This window comes from Phacochoerus africanus, chromosome 3, assembly GCF_016906955.1.
Source record: "Phacochoerus africanus isolate WHEZ1 chromosome 3, ROS_Pafr_v1, whole genome shotgun sequence".
Lineage (NCBI taxonomy): Eukaryota > Metazoa > Chordata > Mammalia > Artiodactyla > Suidae > Phacochoerus > Phacochoerus africanus.
This window is the reverse complement of record NC_062546.1, coordinates 15,759,975-15,778,498: the sequence shown is the minus strand read 5'-3', so window position 1 is coordinate 15,778,498 and position 18,524 is coordinate 15,759,975. Positions and strand designations below refer to the sequence as shown.

The following is an 18,524-nucleotide window of genomic DNA, read 5'->3' as shown; positions in this document are numbered from 1 at the left end:
AAGTATTAGCCTAGGATTGCGCCTGGCACATAGTAGATTATAAACGCGTTCTCCAACTGTATCAGGGAATGCCTGTTATTCTTTTTTTTGTATGGCTTTATTATTTTTTTAATTAATTATTTTACTTACTTTTGTCTTTTCTAGGGCCGCACCCGCAGCATATGGAGGGTCCCAGGCTAGGGGTCGAATCGGAGCTGTAGCCGCTGGCCTACACCACAGCCACAGCAACACCAGATCTGAGCTGGGTCTGCAACCTACACCACAGCTCACGGTCACGACGGCTCCTTAACCCATTGAGCAAGGCCAGGGATCGAACCGACAACCTCATGGTTCCTCGTCGGATTCATGACCACTGAGCCATGACGGGAACTCATTATTTGTTTAAATTTATGTTTAGCTTTTTTTTTTTTTTCCTCCTTTTTAGGGCTGCACCTGCAGCATATGGAAGTTCCTGGGCTAGGTGCTGAATTGGAGCTGCAGCTGCTGGCCTATGCCACAGCCACAGCAGCGCCAGATCCAAGCCAAGCTTGCACCAATGCTGAATCCTTAATCCACTGTGTGAGGCCAGGGATAGAACCTGCATCCGCATGGATACTAGTCAGGTTCTTAGCAGCTGAGCCACAATGGGAACTGCTGTTACTCCATTTTCAGCATATGGAGTCCATACCTGGGTCGCCCTGAGAGGTTGCTCAGGTGTTGTTCTGAAGATGCTTTGAGAAAAGCGGGACAATTAAAAATGGTGAGAGGTTGCTTTGGGTAAATTTTCTCCGGTAACGTTATGAGTGAATTGGGCGGAATCTTCCTTTTTCTTAATATTCACTGATGGTGGTGGCAACCGAGGATTTATGAATTTCTATAGCTGGAACTGGAGCTCTGAGGGGACAGGAAGCTCTGACTCTCATGCCCAACCAGGGGTCCACAGTGACTGCCTAGTTTGACGGTGCAGACTCTGGAATCAGGTCTATCTGGATATAACTCCCCAAACCTATACTTTTAGCTATTTGAGCTTCACCTCTCTGGCCTCACGAGAATAACAAAAGTATGTACCTTACAGCCTTAAGAGTATTAAATGAATTAGCATTAGTAGGGCATGAAAACGTGGTAATGGTAAGAGTGTCAAATAATTAGCAGAGAAGATTGGGGTTAACGTTACAGGCTTGATATGAGGATTAAATGAAACAATACTTGAAAGCCAGTACATGGTAAGAGTTTAAAAAATAATAGCTATTTTTTATGTACACAGGTGAGGCTGTCAAGAGGGTGGAGCAATTTGCAGGCTGATGCTCTGTTACATCCACGAAGCGGTTTCGCACGTTCCAGCTTCCACCTGGAACAGGAATTAAATTAGTTCAGACCTGTAGAGTACCATAAATACCTCTGGGAGTCCCTGGAGCAGTGCTTCCCAGGAATCGCGCAGAACTTGACTGGTTAAGAATCGACAGTTGTTATCAAGTATGTTGCTTCTCAAGAAACCTCAGTATCTCCGTCTGAGATATGAGAGGCGCGGCCCGAGGCAGCGATGGGTTCCAGGTCTGGGGGACCAAGTGTCTCGGGCTAACACCACCGCAAGAAACAACGCCGCCGAGACTCCAGTCTGCCTGACGACATGCCCCAAAGCTGTCTCCGCGCCTCCTCGGTTCCGCCCCAGCGTGCCACGTGACTCGAGCCCGCACCACGTGATCCAGGCCCGGCCCTCGCGGCCCCGCCCCTCCCCTGAGCAGCTCGCCGCTTCCGGTGGGGGCGGAAAGCGGAAGTGTGGGAGGGTCTGCGGGGCGGGCTTGGAGAAGTCCCGGGGGAGGATGGAGCACTGAGCGGGTCTGGGCGGCTGCCGGCAGCGCCATGGAGACGGTGCAGCTGAGGAACCCGCCGCGCCGGTGAGAGGCCGCTCGCTGGTCAAGAGGAAGGGGGGCGGGAGGGAAAGGCGGGAACCGACCGGAGGGGTGATGGGTGTGTGAGCCCGTGGAGCAGATGGACCTGCGGGGCCAGGCGACCGGGCTGATGGGGCACCTGCTGAATGGGCTACCCCTGGCCGGCGGGGGTCTGGATGAGGGGGGATAAACATGGGGCTGGTTAGAGATCACTTGTTTTTGGAGGGACAGCCGGGCAGGAGGGGAGCGACAGCCGGGGGGAGCAACTGCTGAGGAACGTGGGGACAAGTTAGGGAAAGCACCTGCTGAAGGCGGGGGTTGCCGCTGGGTGAGGGCTACTATACCAGAAGGGACTCATTGAGGTAGAGAGGATGCTGAAGCTGGATGAGAACCAACGAGGGGGGATCTGTCTAAGGGATGGATCAGGAACAAGGAGAGAGAAGGGTTGGGTAGACTTTCTAAGGGACCGAGTCCCGCCCAAGGGGTGCAGTGGGGAGGATCTGCTGAGGTGAAAAGCTGTGCGCCTGAGACTGAAGATGTGCCAAGAAAGGTTGAGAATGGGTGCCAAGCAAGGGTGGTTTCATGGAGGACAGCATTAGGAAGATGTTTTTGGTAGTGTCTCCACTCTAGGATAATGACACCTTTCCTTCCTGATGTCCAGGGTCTTCCTAATTTTCTTTACATCTGACACTGGGAGGTAGATAGGGAAGTAAGAGACAATTTTCTTTTTCTTTTTTCCCCTCAAGTATAGTTGGTTTACAACGTTGTGAGACTATTTTCAAGATGGGCAAACTGAGGCCCAGAAGAGTTGAGACACAGTCCTGTATGTTTCCTTCTTTGCTCTTGATCTGGGTCACTGGACCCGGCCAGACTTGCCTTTTTCAGATCTCTCTTGTTTTGCATCGGTTCCAAAGGCTGCTGCTGCCTGGAGTTGTTTTACAACAAAATGTGGGAGAGGGGGTAGCCTATCCTAGAAAGTCTCACCTCCTGAGGGGTTGCATTTGTGTCAATGGTTTATTCAGTGGATGCCAGGGTCTTAAAGCACTCTGCCACATCTGGAGAAGAATCGAGAGTAGAGATTGAGGTGCCGTGCAGTTTGCCTCTGTTTCACAGAGACCTCTGACTTCCTGCAGTAGAATGAGCTCTAAAGTAGGAAGTGTTCAGCGTGTGGGAGTATGGGGCAAAGGAGAGGTGAAAGGAAGGGATTGACAGCCGGGGCTGCGCCCATGGGTTTGTTTGAAGTGTACAAACAGTGCAGAAGGCAAATAGCTGGTTGGGATGGATTCATAATTCATCATATAGTGTGCTGAGTCTGACATTGAACGCACAGCACTTACTGGCTGCTAGACACTGTTCTTAGTGCTCTCCATGTCTCCTGTTGAACCATATGAATTTGCTGATATTTGGCCATTTTGATGTGTAAAAATAGTGGTTTCATATGGTTCAACCTGTTATTGGCTCATTTGACCCTTACAACAATCCTATCACCTGTATCTCTGTATTTTACAGGTGATGCAACTGAGCCCAGAGAGGCTAGTGATTGGACAGGAGTTTCTCAGTTACTAAGTGACAGATCTGGGATTTTAATCCAAGCAGTCTGGTCTAAAGTCCATGCTGTTAGCTGTCTCACTCTGATGCCTCTCTGGAAGTACCCCTGTCTCACAAAGCCTTGTATATGTTAGCAGATATTTGCTCTAGTGCCGTAGATCCAGTGATAAATGGACATGGTTATATTTCTTCCTGAACGTTCATTCTTTCTCCAAGGCCCTGGTTTAATTGAGAAGAGAATCGGGAATCTGAGTTTAGTTTTTACTTTGGTCTTATGTTGTGTAATCTTGGGCAAAAGAGTAAACCGTTTTGGTTTTCGACAGGCTCATTCCTAGACCTTTTAAATATTTCATTAAGTGTGCAAGAGAAAAGTATTGCAGGGCTGAATGACTGGTGCTTTCTGCTCATCATAACTAGTGAACTGCCTAATTTGCAGCCAGTTAACTTTATTAGCATTTTATTAGTTTCTTAGGACTGCCTTGTCAGTTTCACAGACTGGGTGACTTAAACAACTGGGAAATTTATTTTCTCACAGATCTGGAGACTAGATCAAGGGGTCAGCAGGGTTGTTTCTTTTGAGGCCTCTCTCCTTGGCTTGCAGATGGCTTTCTCCTTCCTCTGTCTTCACATAATCTTCCCTCCGTACCTGGCTGTGGCCTCATCTCCTGTTCTAAGGACACCCATCATGTTGGATTAGCGCCTATGCATATGACCTCATCTTTACCTTAATTACCTCTTTAAGGGCCCTATCTCTAAATCACGTTCTAAGGTATTGGGGGTTAGGACTAACATGAATTTGAGGGGATCAGTGGGGGGGGCACATCGATTTTATTATCATTTAAAAACTTCATTTATATTATAGAATATTTGTCATAACCCATAAAAATTATATGCGGAAAGAAGGGTAAGCATACATAAGTAAAATGGCCCTTATAAGAGTTCTAGGATGGGAGAAAGAGGTTAGCCAAACCTGTAACTACTTCTTATTGGTGTTTGAAAAGATGTGGGTCTCTTTTCGGAGATTCGGATGGCGTGTGTTTGCAACAAGGGAAAGGAATCCCAATGCAGGAAGTGCTCTTTGTGTTCAGGAGTTTGACATTTGTGTGTGACTAAGTGAATGATAATAGGCAAAAGTTGATGGTTTACAGGGGAGTTTATGATTTTTAAAAGTGAGTCGCCATTAGATAACAATAGCGTGGTGGAAGGTGTAGCGTGTGCGTTTCCGGGATGCTGGCTGGCCACGTGGCCATCTGCTTTAGCGGGGAGCATCCACCTGTGTCTGGTCCACAGAGGCTGTGTGGGCCAGGCCTGTTCAGTTATGAGCAAGCAGTGAAACTACCAGGACCTGGGGAAGTCCAGCTGAGAGGGCTGAATCATCAGAGTTGGGCCATTTGGTTATAGCGCTTTTCCCAGAAAGACTCATGTATAAATGACCATGGAGACCCCCATCAAAAGATTTTCCATGGAAATCTTATTTGCTGATAACGCAGTAATACTTTTTAGGGTGAAATTGTATTTTTATTTTGAAACCTCAGACAGATTGCTGAGAAGGGTTTATGATTCTCATCGTTGCATTCCTTAGTCCCTTTAACAAATGTTTTTGCTGACCACTCTTAGTTATCAGGCGCCAGAGATAAAAAGATCCCTTAAGCCGGGACCCAAACCAAACAAAAACCCACTTAGATTGTTTTCAAGACGTATCTGAGCAGTCATATAAAGTTTGTCAAAGTATTATCAGAGGCCTGCAGCTGTCCATCATGGCAGGAGCCGTTTCCTTTGTTATGCTGAGTTGAAATAGTGAATTTTGCTTTTTGTAAACCACGGAGTCAACCCTTCAAAGGAACACATTTGATCTTCCTTTATGCGGGCTGTTTATAAAACTTTAATTATACTTGAGAAATGAGGTATTGTCCATTGTTTATACAGTTATAAATCCATTGCTTCACCCAAACCTCCCCTTTGCGCCCCGAGTTATGAGTTGTTCATTCTCGTTTCTGAGTTCATCAGAATTTCACTTCTGAAGGTGAGGAAGAGTTTCACTTCAGCCCTTTTTGTTTTGAAGCTGGGAGTTTTTGTGAAGTCATTGGAATTTTAATTTTAAGGACCTTTTGATTTTCAAAGGTCACTGTGGTCATTTTGTTTTGTTATTTTTCAAGTTATGGCAATTATTGACTTGGAGCAGTTCTCCATTTCTTTAGTCTTTGATGTATATAAAATTCTCTAAGTTTGCCTTTTTAAATGAGGTCAGTGTTTATTGGTAGGTCCACTTGGTGTGTTCAAGTGTGTGGGCTTTTGTTTTTTGGGGGCCTTCTCTTCTGGTTTTTCTCTAGGAAGGTACACATTTGTGTGTGTGTATTTTAAAAATATTTTCTTGTAAAAATTAGTATTGTCCAGCTAGTTTAAACATTTTACTTTACAAAGACATTGCCAGTGGACTACTTCCATATTTCACCATTTCCTGAGCTCTCCTTTCTTTGTTGTCCTTTGTAGTTTCAGGAAGCCCTTTTGTAGCACAGACACACGCACAAATATTCCTTAGCAAGTTCCTTCTTTATGCCTGTTAGTAATTTTCAGAGGTCTCAGAGTTAGAGGGGAACAAACCCCTGTTATTCCCTTTTTTTTTTTTTTTGTATTTTTAGGGCCACACCCATGGCATATGGAAGTTCCCAGGCCAGGGGTTGAATCGGAGCTGCAGCTGCTGGCCTGTGCCACAGCCATAGCAATGCAGGATCCAAGCCATGTCTGTGACTTACTCCACAGCTCACGGCAATGCCGGGTCCTTAACCCACTGATGGAGGCCAGGGATCGAACCCGCATCTTCATGGATACTCGTAGGTTCATTACTGCTGAGCCACAATGGGAACTCTAAAAAACCCTATATTTAATTTTGGGGTCATGTTTATCAGGTTGTCCTGTTCAAAAAAGTCTGAATTATCTGGAAGGTGTGTGCAGTATCTGTCTCTGATTTTGGGGAATAGTCAGGTACATGACTGCCTCTGGGTGTCTTGGTGAAGCTATTTGAAACTCCCAGTTGCCTGGTTATTTTTCACTTTTGATCATGTCTAAGCGTATATTCTCCACTTTCTGTTTCAGTGATACCTTTAGAATCCATGTGCTTTGACAAAATTACAAAATCTTGCTAACGAGAGCGAGCCTCTTCTATGTCTTCCTTGGCCCCCACTCTAAGACCATGTTGCCCTTCATAGCTAAGCTTGCATTAAACATCTTTTCTGAACAGATCCTTATGCCATCTTCATTCTTGGGATCTCAAGATTGGAAATGGATTCTGAAGGTTATAGCTAATGCTCGAATCCACTTTACAGCGTTTCAGCTACCTGAGGACTCAGTTTCTGTTTCGGTTCTCCAGTGATGGGGATCTAGGGACTTCTTAAGGCAGTCTAAACCATTTTAGAACACCTTGTATTGTTAGAAAATTGTTACAGCTGTGAAGCTGAAGCCAGCCTGGTGGTAACTCTTCACCCTCTGGTCCTGATTTGGCTCATCAAGGTGGCCCAGGACATGCATAACGGTTCCAGAGAACGGCCCTTCAGCTTCCTTAAAGGTCTCTTGACTTGCCTTTACTGTCACTGACTAGCAAAAACTTTGCAGAGAAATTCCCAAGAGGCTCACTGTAAAATAAATAATGCATTTTGGGTTCTAGTTGCTAGCAAGCAAACTATATTTTATGTTTATGTTTCTTCATTCACAGGCAGCTGAAAAAGTTGGATGAGGATAGTTTAACTAAACAACCAGAAGAAGTGTTTGATGTCTTGGAGAAACTTGGAGAAGGGTGAGTGCACAGAAAATGTAGGTGGACTTGTAGGTCCCAGTCTTTTTCCTGCCCCAAGACCAGAAGGATAGGAACCTTTCTCATGGCAGTCATTTGCAAAGCTAGGGAAAAGAAAGGGGCATGTTGCATAACAGCTCTGCTCTGGGTGGGAGGTCAGTTTACAGCTTGGAGTGCCCTTTCCCTCTTCCCCTAGTCACTGCTATGGGCAGATTTAGTGATTCCTGGTCTTTTTAACACCGTGGACATCTTTTGTTTTCTGTCTTGTAAAAGCTGTGGTTTGCATGATTTTATCTATTTAACAGATAACACTAGTTAGTTTATACTTCATTTAAAAATTTTTATTAATCAGATGTATTTTAATTTTCTGTTCATAGCGTCTGAGAGATAAATAACTTGTTTCTTTAAAAGGAACAGTGGAATTCAGGAAGGACTGTCACTACCTTTATAGCTTCCTAAGAGATCCAGAATCCTAGATTGGGAACCATTGAACTTCTTGAAACACAGATTTGTGTATCCGTTTATAAAATACTGGTGAAATGACATCTAGTGACAGATAATGGCCATCACTGGCTTTCGTGATACAATAAAGGTTACATCATAATTTTTTCTACTTTTACATATACCTTTAATTTAATCTTTGTATGTATGTTTATTTCCTTTTTGTAATGATTGAGACATTAAAAGATTAGTTACCCTTTAGTTTTTGTTGTTCATTTTTGAATGATCAAGTCATATGATTCAAAATTCAGAAAGCATAAAAGTGTTGCAATGAAAAATCTCCTTCCCATCTCTCTCAGCCACACAGAAGCAACCAGGCTAGCAGGTTTTTTAAATGTACTCTTCAGAGCTAGTTTATGCCTATGTAGCAAATAAGTGTGTGGGTGTGCGTTTGTGTATTTTTAAAAATCTCTTGGGAGATTTTTTAAGAATCTCAAGAGAAGACCTAAAATGTTAACTTATAAAAATGGCTATTGTCTAATTAATGTGCATGCTTTAAAATCAGCTTTTATATATCATTAGATTATTTTGGAGTTTGGTGTTATTTATGCCTAATATAGATACGCAGTGTTAAACCCAATCTTGGATTACACGGAATAGATTTTCATGGACCACCTCCTTTAAAAAACATTAGTCATTATCTTTTTGTAAGTTGGAAAAATACTCTTTGGAATCAAGCAAGGAATCAAGCAGAGACAAGAAGCAAAAAGATGACACCAGCTGTGCTGCTAAAAGACAAGTACAAGATGAATCTGAAACCACGAGTTGATTTGGCATCGTTAAAGGTACGGGGGAAGGAGAGGGGAACAGTCCCTCTATATCTCTCGCCTGCCCTTTTTAGCTTTCGTTTGATATCTTTGGCATTTTCCTCGAGGCAGTGAGTCCAAGGCCCTTAGTCTAGCCATGTTCACAGGTTGTACTTAGAATAAGATAAAGAATGGTAGGCGCACTTGACTATGTGTGTAACTAACTTGTTTCTTTCATTTTTAATGGAAGTGTGTTACAGCAGTAAAGAGCACAGACTCTGAAGTCAGACATACCTGGGTTAAATCTCTTGCTGAGCTAATTGCTTAATATTTTGAAGCTTTGCAAATCCCAGCTATAAAGTGGGGTTGTTAGTATCTCCTTCATAGAGTTATGTCGAGGATTATGTGAGATAATGGGAGTCAGTCCTTAGAACAGTGCTTGTCACTTATAAATGCTCAGTAAATGGCAACTATTATTATTTTATTTTTAAATACATCAACTGAAGCATTTTTCAGATCTTATGTCAAATCAAAGTTAAGTCTTCAAGCATATTTAGGTATTCTTAAAGGGAACTTTGGGTTGATTGCTTTCAGGGAATGTCAAAAGAAAACTACAGCTAGAGATTATATCAGAAATATAAAATAAAGAAAAACTAAGCCTAATTATAATTATTTTAAATTATGTTTTAGATCTATGGGTGTCTTCGTGAAGGATCTTGGAAATTTCCCTGTAAAGGTATCACCAGAGAGAAAACAAGCAAAGCTTCAGATCTTCCCATCTGATCACCGTATTGTTTTCTTAAGTGATATCACAAATGCTGGATTTCTGTCATGAGCCTGAACAACCTTCATTTAAGTAGCAAAATTCCGAAGGAAAACCCAAGGTGCACCTCCTTTCCAAACACAAATCGCCATGCCGTCCTTAACTGGTTCTGGAAAACGAATGGATCATGAACTCTCACTGGCTTGGGCCTTGTGAAGTGAACTCCAGCTAAAGGATTGCACTGGATTCCTGAGGCTGCAGCCGTTTTGCATTTTGAGGAAATCATGTGGATCCATGGCAGAGCAGAGCCAAAGCTCCAGACCGGGATGAAAGGACAGCACTCAGAAAGTGTTTTGGGTTGAGCCTAGCCCCTTTTTTCCTTGTATTACATTTGAAGTTTTTACCCATTGACTCATTTAAATTTTTCCCACAGGATAGTAACAAAACATCCTGCCCATGGTTTCATAGCTAGTGAGTGGTATTGTTAAGACTTGCGCCTGGTTAATCCAGCCTCAGTTCCTGTTTAATTTCTGTTTTTCTACATCGATCCTTGCCTCATATCGCTTGTGTGAAGCACCTGCTTCCCCACCATCTTCTTTTCTCTGCCAGTTAGAATTCATGAATCACTGTAGTTTTTGTTGTAGGGAATCAGATCTTAAGGGTCTTGCTTATAAGGGAGTATGAGTGCTGAAGCCTTCTAAGTCCTTTGTGCTGTAAGTGCAGTCTGTGCAATTGTGCATCTTAAGTGTTCATATATGAGCTGTTGGAGTTCTCTTTGTTGTCAGGATAGCATAGAGAGATGTAGAGGGTGTTCTGGTCCAGATTGCTGAGGAAGTGCAGGCAGAGACCTCTCCTTTCTGCTTCAAATATGTAAGAATAATGAATGAATATTAAGTTTTAAGATATAAGGATACATAGCCAGCTAGAGCCCTGGGATAGAAAAAGGTAACTGTAACAGTAAGAGGAGGTAAAGCATGCCTTGTCCTTGTTGAGAGGTAGGTGGGCCTTCCTGTATGAAGTTGTGGTATCATTTGCCTAAGGCCTGGGGAAAGGCAGCTGGACTGGTCTGACTATAGAAACTGGGCCTGGACTACATTCAAGTGTGGTTTCTTGAGGGAGCAAAGCCCCAAATCCTAGTGCAAGACCTGGTTTAAGTTGTACAGCCTAGGTAACTGAGTTAAGGGAGCCATCAAACCATCATGACATCATGAAACACTCCTGACAGTGAGCTTTGTCGAGGAGAATCATTTCAAATAAAAGGAAACCCATACAAGGAAATCCACTGCCAGGAGATAATCAGCAGACCTAATTAGCAGGAGAATTCCCACCCAAGGAAATAGAAAGAATGGGGCAATCGGAAATGGGATTTAATGTTTGTCTCTGATTTTTAGAAAGAAAAAAGGAGGGACTAGCATCCTTAAAAGAAGAACGTGAGATGATAAACATGAACAGTTGGCCCCATGAAAAAGAAAAAGTTGGGAACCTTGACAATGAACACTACAATAATTGAAATTCTAAAGCCCAGTAAATTGGAGAAACAGTCAGCTAGACAAGCTGAAAAGAGAATTTGTGAATTGAGAGCTAGAAATGAGGCTGATCACAAAATGCAGGACAGAAATATAGCATTGGAAACCAGGAAGTCTGTATTGACTGAGGAGGTCCAGTAGGAACTCTCGAGGGAGATTAGGAGGTAGAGAGGAATTAAAAAGATAATGCTGAGAATTTTCCAGACTTGAAGAAAGACATATGCTTTTGAGTGGAAGAAGCTTCTGAAGTACCAAAAACTGACTCCGAGTTATGGTATAGTAAAATTAAGAATGTTAAAGATAGGATATTTTAAAAGCTACAGAAAGATGGAGTTCCCGTCATGGCACAGTGGTTAGCAAATCCAACTAGGAACCATGAGGTTGTGGGTTCGATCCCTGGCCTTGCTCAGTGGGTTGACGATCCGGCGTTGCCGTGAGCTGTGGTGTAGGTCGCAGACATGGCTCGGATCCTGTGTTGCTATGTCTCTGGCATAGGCTAGAGGCTACAGCTCCGATTAGACCCCTAGCCTGGAAACCTCCATATGCTGTGGGAGCGGCCCTAGAAAAAGCAAAAAGACAAAAAAATATATATATATATAAAAAAATAAAAAATAAAAGCTACAGAAAGAAAAGATTACCTATGAAAAATGGTAACAGCTGACTTCTTTACAACAAAAGAAGCTGGAAAACTGCAGTAAAAAAGCTGAGGAAAAGCCATTGTCAAAGAAGAGTTCTATATCCAGGAAAAGTTATTCCAGGGTGAATGTGAAATAAAGACCTTTTCACACATACAGGACCTGGGGTATCAGGAATAATTTTGGAGGAAGGTAACAGATTACCCAGTTAACCGTGGTTTACTAGTAAGGGCACTTAATGACTAAGCGACAGTAAATCCGGGGGTGAAAGATTTCCAGAATGGCCTGCTGGCTTGGTAATAGTTTAACATTTGTTTAATTCTCATAGTCTCAAGATGGCCGTGTTAGTTTCAAGCATCATTCCTCACATGTCGGTAACCAAAGCAGGAAAGGAAGTGGCAGGTAAAAATGGGCCACCATGTGTATTTCTCTGTTATCAGGGATGAAACTCTTTCTCAGAAACTCTTCGGCAGAATACCCTTCAAATTTCATTGGCCAGAATTAGGTCATCGGCTCACTGCTACTTCAGTCACTGGCAGAAATCCTGTGACTGGCTTGGACCACCACGATATGTCCTCTAGGACCAGGCATTTGCCACCCTCATCGATCGGGGGTTGTCATATCAGGGGAGAAGGGTCAGTGGTTGCATCTTCTACATGTGGTCAGTGGTTGCCTTGCTTTGTCAAAAAGAAAGTAATTTAGGCAACATTTAAATATTTTTCTAGTTTTGCCAATATAAGGGATCGAAGAAATGGAAATGAAAATTTTTTATGTGCGCTGCATAGACTTTATTTTTTTATTTTATTTTTATTTTTTCTTTTTAGTGCTGTTCTTTTTAGTGCATATGGAAGTTCCCAGGCTAGGGGTTGAGTCAGAACTGCAGCTGCTGGCCTATGCCACAGCTACAGCAATGCCAGATCCGAGCCACATCTGCAACCTACACTTCAGCTTGTGGCAACGCCGGATCCTTAACCAGAGCGCAAGGCCAGGAATGGAACCCGCATCCTCATGGATACTAGTTGGGTTCGTTATGGCTGAGCCACAATGGGAACTCTATTTCTGTAGACTTTTTGAAATAATTCTTGAGCATCATTTTGTTAGCTAGAGCACTCAGCTACTTTAATGAATGAGGTGGCACTGTTATTTTGATCTTTTTTTCACCAAGACAGTATGAAGAGACAGATGTTTGAGAAATACGAAGGTTTACTCGTTATTTTTTCACTGACAGCCAGGCAGGGTTTTAGTGAAGATATAAGCTATGCAAGATGATGATCTCTCATTTAACCATCACAATTGTCTTGTAAAGTACCATTGTTGTCATTTTGCAGGTAAGAAAGTTGAGGCACAAACTTAACATGTCTGTAAATGACAGCTAATATCTAGTGGCGGTAGAACTCCAGTCCTGGGTCTTTAAATTCTAAATCTGCTTCACTTTTAGCCCCCCAGTTAAATGGCTACATAAGCTTTTTATTTGTTTTGATAGTAAATGCTTAAGGGAAGATGGAGCAAAAGGCAAAGGATGCCTGATCCTTAACCCACTGCTCTGGGCCAGGGATTGAACCTATGCCCCAGCAGCAACCTGAGCCACTGCAGAGATAATGCCAGATCCTTACTTAACGTGCTGCGCCACAGTGGGAACTCCAAAGGGCAGAAAAGAATCTGCATGTACTCTGTTCACCTAACACTAGCATGAAAGAGGCTTACATTTTTGGTTTTCTTAATCTTTTATGTATTATTGCAAGTAAGAGGAGCGCAGGGACTCAAAGACCTTGCGGCCCTAGAGTGAATGTAAGAAAACAGACTCCCATTTTTGTGCCCCAGTATGGATGTGGAGAGGATATAGGCTTTGTGTTCTGACACACCTGGATTCATATCCTGGACTGACCACTTACGTATCACTTATGTGACCTTGGGCAGGTCATTTAACCTTTCTGAGCCTTTTCTCATTTGCCTGTAAAATAGGGATAATGACCCTCTCATTGCTTTTTTTGTAAGGATGAATCGCAGATGAGGAGATTCCCAGCCGACATCGCACATGGTAGCTACTATAATTATTTCATGCTAATATGGTCAGTAAAATTGCAACATGAAGTTTTTTAAGATGCCATTTTGTGGTAGTTCTCTTCATGGCGATTTTCCCCCAAAGCCCTTTTAGCAGGCTCAATTTTGCAAGTGTAGCTAAGTACATATGTTTGGGGCACTTAAGGTTGTAAATTAGAACTGTGAGTTGCTTGTGTTTTACCGCTTTTTATCCTTTGACCTGCTTTGACTTTGTAAATGTTCTTCCCCCAATCATAGGTCCTATGGCAGCGTGTACAAAGCTATTCATAAAGAGACCGGTCAGATTGTTGCTATTAAGCAAGTTCCTGTGGAATCGGACCTGCAGGAAATAATCAAAGAAATCTCTATAATGCAGCAATGTGACAGGTAAAGGCATCTGAATTTGCTGTGATTATTTAGAGTTTGACACCAGAGTTGCATTTACTTAGGTATTTTGCAAAAGGGAGAGTGCAGGGGAATCACTCTGCATGTTCTTTTCAGGAAAAAAAAAGATGAAAAAGTTTGTGTGTTTTAGCAGCTAAATCTTCATCGTTTCTATTTTTACATAGTTTTGCTTTGTTTTGTTTCAGTTTAGACCTTTTCAAAACTAGGAAGAAGAGGCAAGAGGCAGAAGGTGGTGTTGACTAGCCCTTTTTTTTTTTTTTTTTTGATAATGATCTCTTTTACTTCCTTTTGAGAAAACATTTCTACAGAGACAGCTAAGAAGAGATAATTCAAATGCTTTTAGTTCCAGAAACCTTAGGATATCAAATGGACTTATAAAAGAGAACACTTATTGGGGTATTACTGTTCTGATCCTTCCTTCACAATTTTAAGAAATTATTCCACCTAGGAGTAGTTAAGTATTTTCTTTTTGAGGAACTAAGATTTGTCAAATGCTGCAAGCAGGAAGTCAGGCCAACAGCCGACCGCAGAAAAGCACGTGGTTTGCCCTAAGTTCCATGACAACATTGGGGGGTGGTGCCACTTTAGTGGAGCTGGTTTCCTCAGTTTAGATCAGTGAGAAACAGGGGCAGTGCCCACTCTAGGGAGTTGAAAGGAGAATGAGAAAGTCTTGCAGCTTGGGGCTGCCTTCATTTTTTTTTTTTTTTTTTTTTTTTTTTGCCTTTTAGAGCCTCACCTGCAGCATATGGAAATTCCCAGGCTAAGGGTCGAGTTGGAGTAACAGCTGTCAGCCTACACCACAGCCACAGCAAGGCAAGATCTGAGCTGCTTCTGTGACCTACATCACAGCTCATGGTAACACTGGCTCCTTAACCCACTGAGCAAGACCAGGGATCGAACCTGCATCCTCATGGCTACTGGTCGGATTCGTTTCCACTGAGCCACGAAGGGAACTCTCCCTTTCTTTTATTCTTTATACCATTGTGGTTACTTGCTAGATAAAACCCTCCTATTTCTTCATTAGAGGGACCAGAGTGTGGTAGCAGTTTTTCTTTTTCTCTTCCATAAAATGCATTGTAGAAGCTCTTTCCAGTTGGTATACTGAAACTTTGCCACTTCGAAAATTTTTTTATTTTATGGCCACACCTGCAGCCTATGCAAGTTCTCCTGGCCAGGGATTGAATCTGAGCCACAGCTGTGACCTGCACTGTAGCTGTGGTAACACCAGATCCTTTAACCCACTGTTCCAGGTTGGGGGTTGAACCTGCTCTACCCCAGCTGCTGCACTTGGATTCTTAACCCACTGTGCCACAGCAGGAACTCTGAAACCTTGCTACTTAAAAAAAAAACAAAAACCAAAAAAAACAAACTATTGAAGTATGATGTTGTATTAATTTCTGCAGTACTTCAAAGTGATTCACTTATACATATGTATACATTCTTTTTCATATTCTTTCCCATCGTGATTTCCCACAGGATGTTGAATATAGTTCCTTTTGCTATACAGTAGGACCTTACTATTTATCTGTTCTATATATTATGGTTTGCATCTGCTGATCCCAAACTCCCAATCCATCCCTCCTCCACCCAGGACTTTTGCCACTTTTGATAGACTGTGCAAGAACTATGTTCCAAACAGGATATACAAATATCTCTAATTAAAGAGGAGATTTCAGGGAATTCCCTGGTAGTCTAGTGGTTAGGACTTGGTGTTTTCACTGCTGAAACCTGGGTTCAGTCCCTCGTCCGTGAACTGAGATCCTACATCAGGCCACTGTATGCCCCCCCCCCCCCCAAAAAAAAGAGGAAATAAAGAATACTCTGTTCTGAGCACCGTAAGAAATACAAAGAAGGAGTGCTGGTCCTCTTAGAGTTTGTAGACTTGAATTGGACAAGAAAATCTAGTTGACAATATAAGACTGTATAGGACATATTCAGCAAGTTCCTGATGGTGATTGTCTTGTGGAGGCATCCAATACTGTAGAAACAGGGAAGGGGAGCAGGTGTGGCTATCTGTATCTTAAAGACCTATCCGTGTCTTCATTATTATTCATTTTGTGTATATGTGTGTTTTCTTCCCTGCTGTCCTTGTCATTGGCATGTTTCCCAAGGATGAAAGGGCATTTGAAATTCTGCGAGTTAATGCAACTGAGATGGTTTTAGCATCTTCAGTTACTGTATTATGTAATATTATTTAGCCCTGATCACTATCTAGCTAGTTAAAGCTAGTAGCTTCAGAGGACAAATTATTTCGTTTTAGAAGGTTGTTTGACTTTTCTCTGAAATCTGTCTTTGAGACCCCAAATTCCAGGTCTGATCCTGAGTATTTTTTCTTTTTGATATATTGTAGTGTGATTTTATTTTTTTCCTTATTACAAAGTATATGTGACCTCTTGGGAAAAATGCAAAGAAAAACAGGAAAGAAAACCACATTTTCCTTTGGAGAAATAATCGTTGTTAAGTACTACTTAGTATACATATCATTCTGTGTCTCTTTTTGGAGTTCCACTACGCTTACTGTTCTGTAACCTGTGGTTTTTTTGTTTGTTTTTTGGTAAACTAGTATATCTTCCCATATTACCAAGTATTCTTCTATAACATTTTCCATGGATTCATGGTTATTCCGTTATACAGATATACCATTACTTCTTATTATTGCAATAAACTCCCTAATGTTAGACATCTAGATGGTATCTAAATTGTCACTTTTCTACACAGTACTATGATGTTAACTATTTCTTTTTGAATATCTGTACTTCTTTTCTTAGGATGAATTGTAGAGTTAGAAATGCAGGGTTAAGGGACCCACACAGTTTTTGCACTATTGTTACTCATTGCCCTCTAGGAATCAGTACTATTTTACATTCTTATCAAGAGGATGACCATTTTAACCTTAAATATGAATAATCAATCTTTTTTTTTCTTCTTTTTGGCTGCCCCTGTGGCACATGGGGTTCCCCCGGCCACGGGTCAGATCCAAGTCACAGTTGCAACCTGCTCCGCAGTTGCAGCGACACTGGATCCTTTAACCCACTGTGCCAGGCCAAGGATCAAATCTGCCTTCTGGCACTGCAGAGGCGCTGCTGATCCTGTTGTGCCACAGTGGGAACTCTGAATAATTGATCTTTGGAGCTGAAATTAATTTTCATGTATTTATAGCATGAATTACTAGAGCTGTTTGAAGGCCATTCCACTAACTTGTATTGTGTTTCTCTCTAGCCCTCATGTAGTCAAATATTATGGCAGTTATTTTAAGAACACAGACTTGTGGATTGTGATGGAGTACTGTGGGGCTGGTTCTGTGTCCGATATCATTCGATTACGAAATAAAACGGTAAGTTTACCTTCTGGAATCATGCGGCTGAGCTAGGCTCTTACACTGTCTTCTCTGCTTTTTATTCATGTACATATACATATACCTATACAGCTCTCTTTGCTGTATCCAGAGAGAAGACTGTCCCCTTTCCATGCTTCTTTCCCCCACTGCTTTTCTTTTTAATAGCTCCTAAAGGCAGCAGTTTTATTTCTTTTTATTTTTTTTTAACTTTTTTTTGGGCCATACGCATGGCATATGGAAATTCCCGGGCCAGGGATCGAATTCCAGCTGCAGCTGTGACCCGTGCCACAGCTGTGGCAGTGCCAGATCCTTAACCCACTGTGCCACAGTGGAAATTCCTAAATGAAGCAGTTTTAATACCAACCAACACAATCCAGTGAAATGCTCAGCGTAATTCTTCCTGGAAAACAAAATGGCCATCAAATCTTGGTTAAGCAGTGAGTTCTGAGTGTTGAAATTTGGTTGGGTTTTTCCCTTCCTCCCTGCAAGTACCTAGATTAGCTTCCACAAGGTCCTCCTTCTCAGTGAAAATGCCCAGTGAAAGATGATTCACTTATTGTGATTGCTGGGAGAAAGCTAGGAGTCATGGGTTCTAGGCTCGATTCAGTTACTTTTTGTTTATTCATTCAGTAAGTGTTTCTGGAACACTGGTCCATGCCTTGGGGATCCAGTAGTAAATAAGACCACAACTGTGCTCTCATGGTAGCATGTTTTCTATTAGGGCAACAGAAAGCAAATTAAAGGGAACCAGAAGATAAATACCAGATAGTGATAATTGCTCTGAAGAAAAGGCGTGGGGATAAAGTGATGAGTGTTTGGTGGGCTCTCTGAAAGGAGATGGTTGAGAAAGGATACCCAGAGACCTTTAGTTTTTAAAGTTTGAATGCAGTGAGTTCTAAAAGAACATGCCAGGTAGGCGAATGACCAGTGCAGAACCCCTGAGGCTGGAATGATTTCGGTGTGTTTAAGTGCTAGAAAGAAGGCCACTGTGACTTGAGGGGGGGATGGGTAAGGGGGAAACTGTAGGAGATGAGGTGAGGCAGGTGGGCAGGGCCAGACTATGTTGGGTATTGTTGGCCATCATAATGAGTTTGAATTATATATAATTATATATTATAATTATAATTATATATAATCCTCACCCTCGGCATATGGAGGTTCCCAGGTCAGGGGTTGAATTGCAGCTGTAGCTGCCGGCCTATGCCACAGCCACCTATTGGATCTGAGCCGCGTCTCTGACCTATACCACAGCTCACGGCAACGCCAGATCCTTAACCCACTGAGCAAGGCCAGGGATCAAACCCATGTCCTCATGGATACTGGTCAGGTTCGTTAACTGCTGAGCTACAACGGGAACTCTCACATGGA

The 18,524-nt window shown here is 42.4% G+C and overlaps 2 protein-coding genes across 7 annotated transcripts in view; one reads left to right on the top strand and one right to left on the bottom strand.

The window, feature by feature from the left end:
- TOMM34 (translocase of outer mitochondrial membrane 34) overlaps window positions 1-1,646 on the bottom strand; it is a 32,849-nt gene extending 31,203 nt beyond the window's left edge. The window contains exon 1 of the mRNA XM_047771030.1: window positions 1,376-1,646. The gene's annotated coding sequence lies outside the window, so the exon portion shown is untranslated. The remainder of the gene's footprint in view (window positions 1-1,375) is intronic.
- A 99-nt stretch (window positions 1,647-1,745) lies between these two features.
- Window positions 1,746-18,524, top strand: part of STK4 (serine/threonine kinase 4) — an 88,668-nt gene continuing 71,889 nt past the window's right edge. For 4 of the 6 annotated variants that reach the window (XM_047771020.1, XM_047771025.1, XM_047771022.1 and 1 more), the window contains exons 1-4: window positions 1,746-1,874; window positions 7,126-7,206; window positions 13,673-13,801; window positions 17,039-17,153. In XM_047771020.1, the coding sequence (XP_047626976.1) occupies window positions 1,840-1,874; window positions 7,126-7,206; window positions 13,673-13,801; window positions 17,039-17,153 (360 nt within the window). In that variant the 5' untranslated portion in view covers window positions 1,746-1,839. Of the gene's footprint in view, window positions 1,875-7,125; window positions 7,207-11,702; window positions 11,777-13,369; window positions 13,413-13,672; window positions 13,802-17,038; window positions 17,154-18,524 lie in introns of those variants that run through there. The other 2 variants (XM_047771024.1, XM_047771023.1) reach the window with 2 other exon arrangements.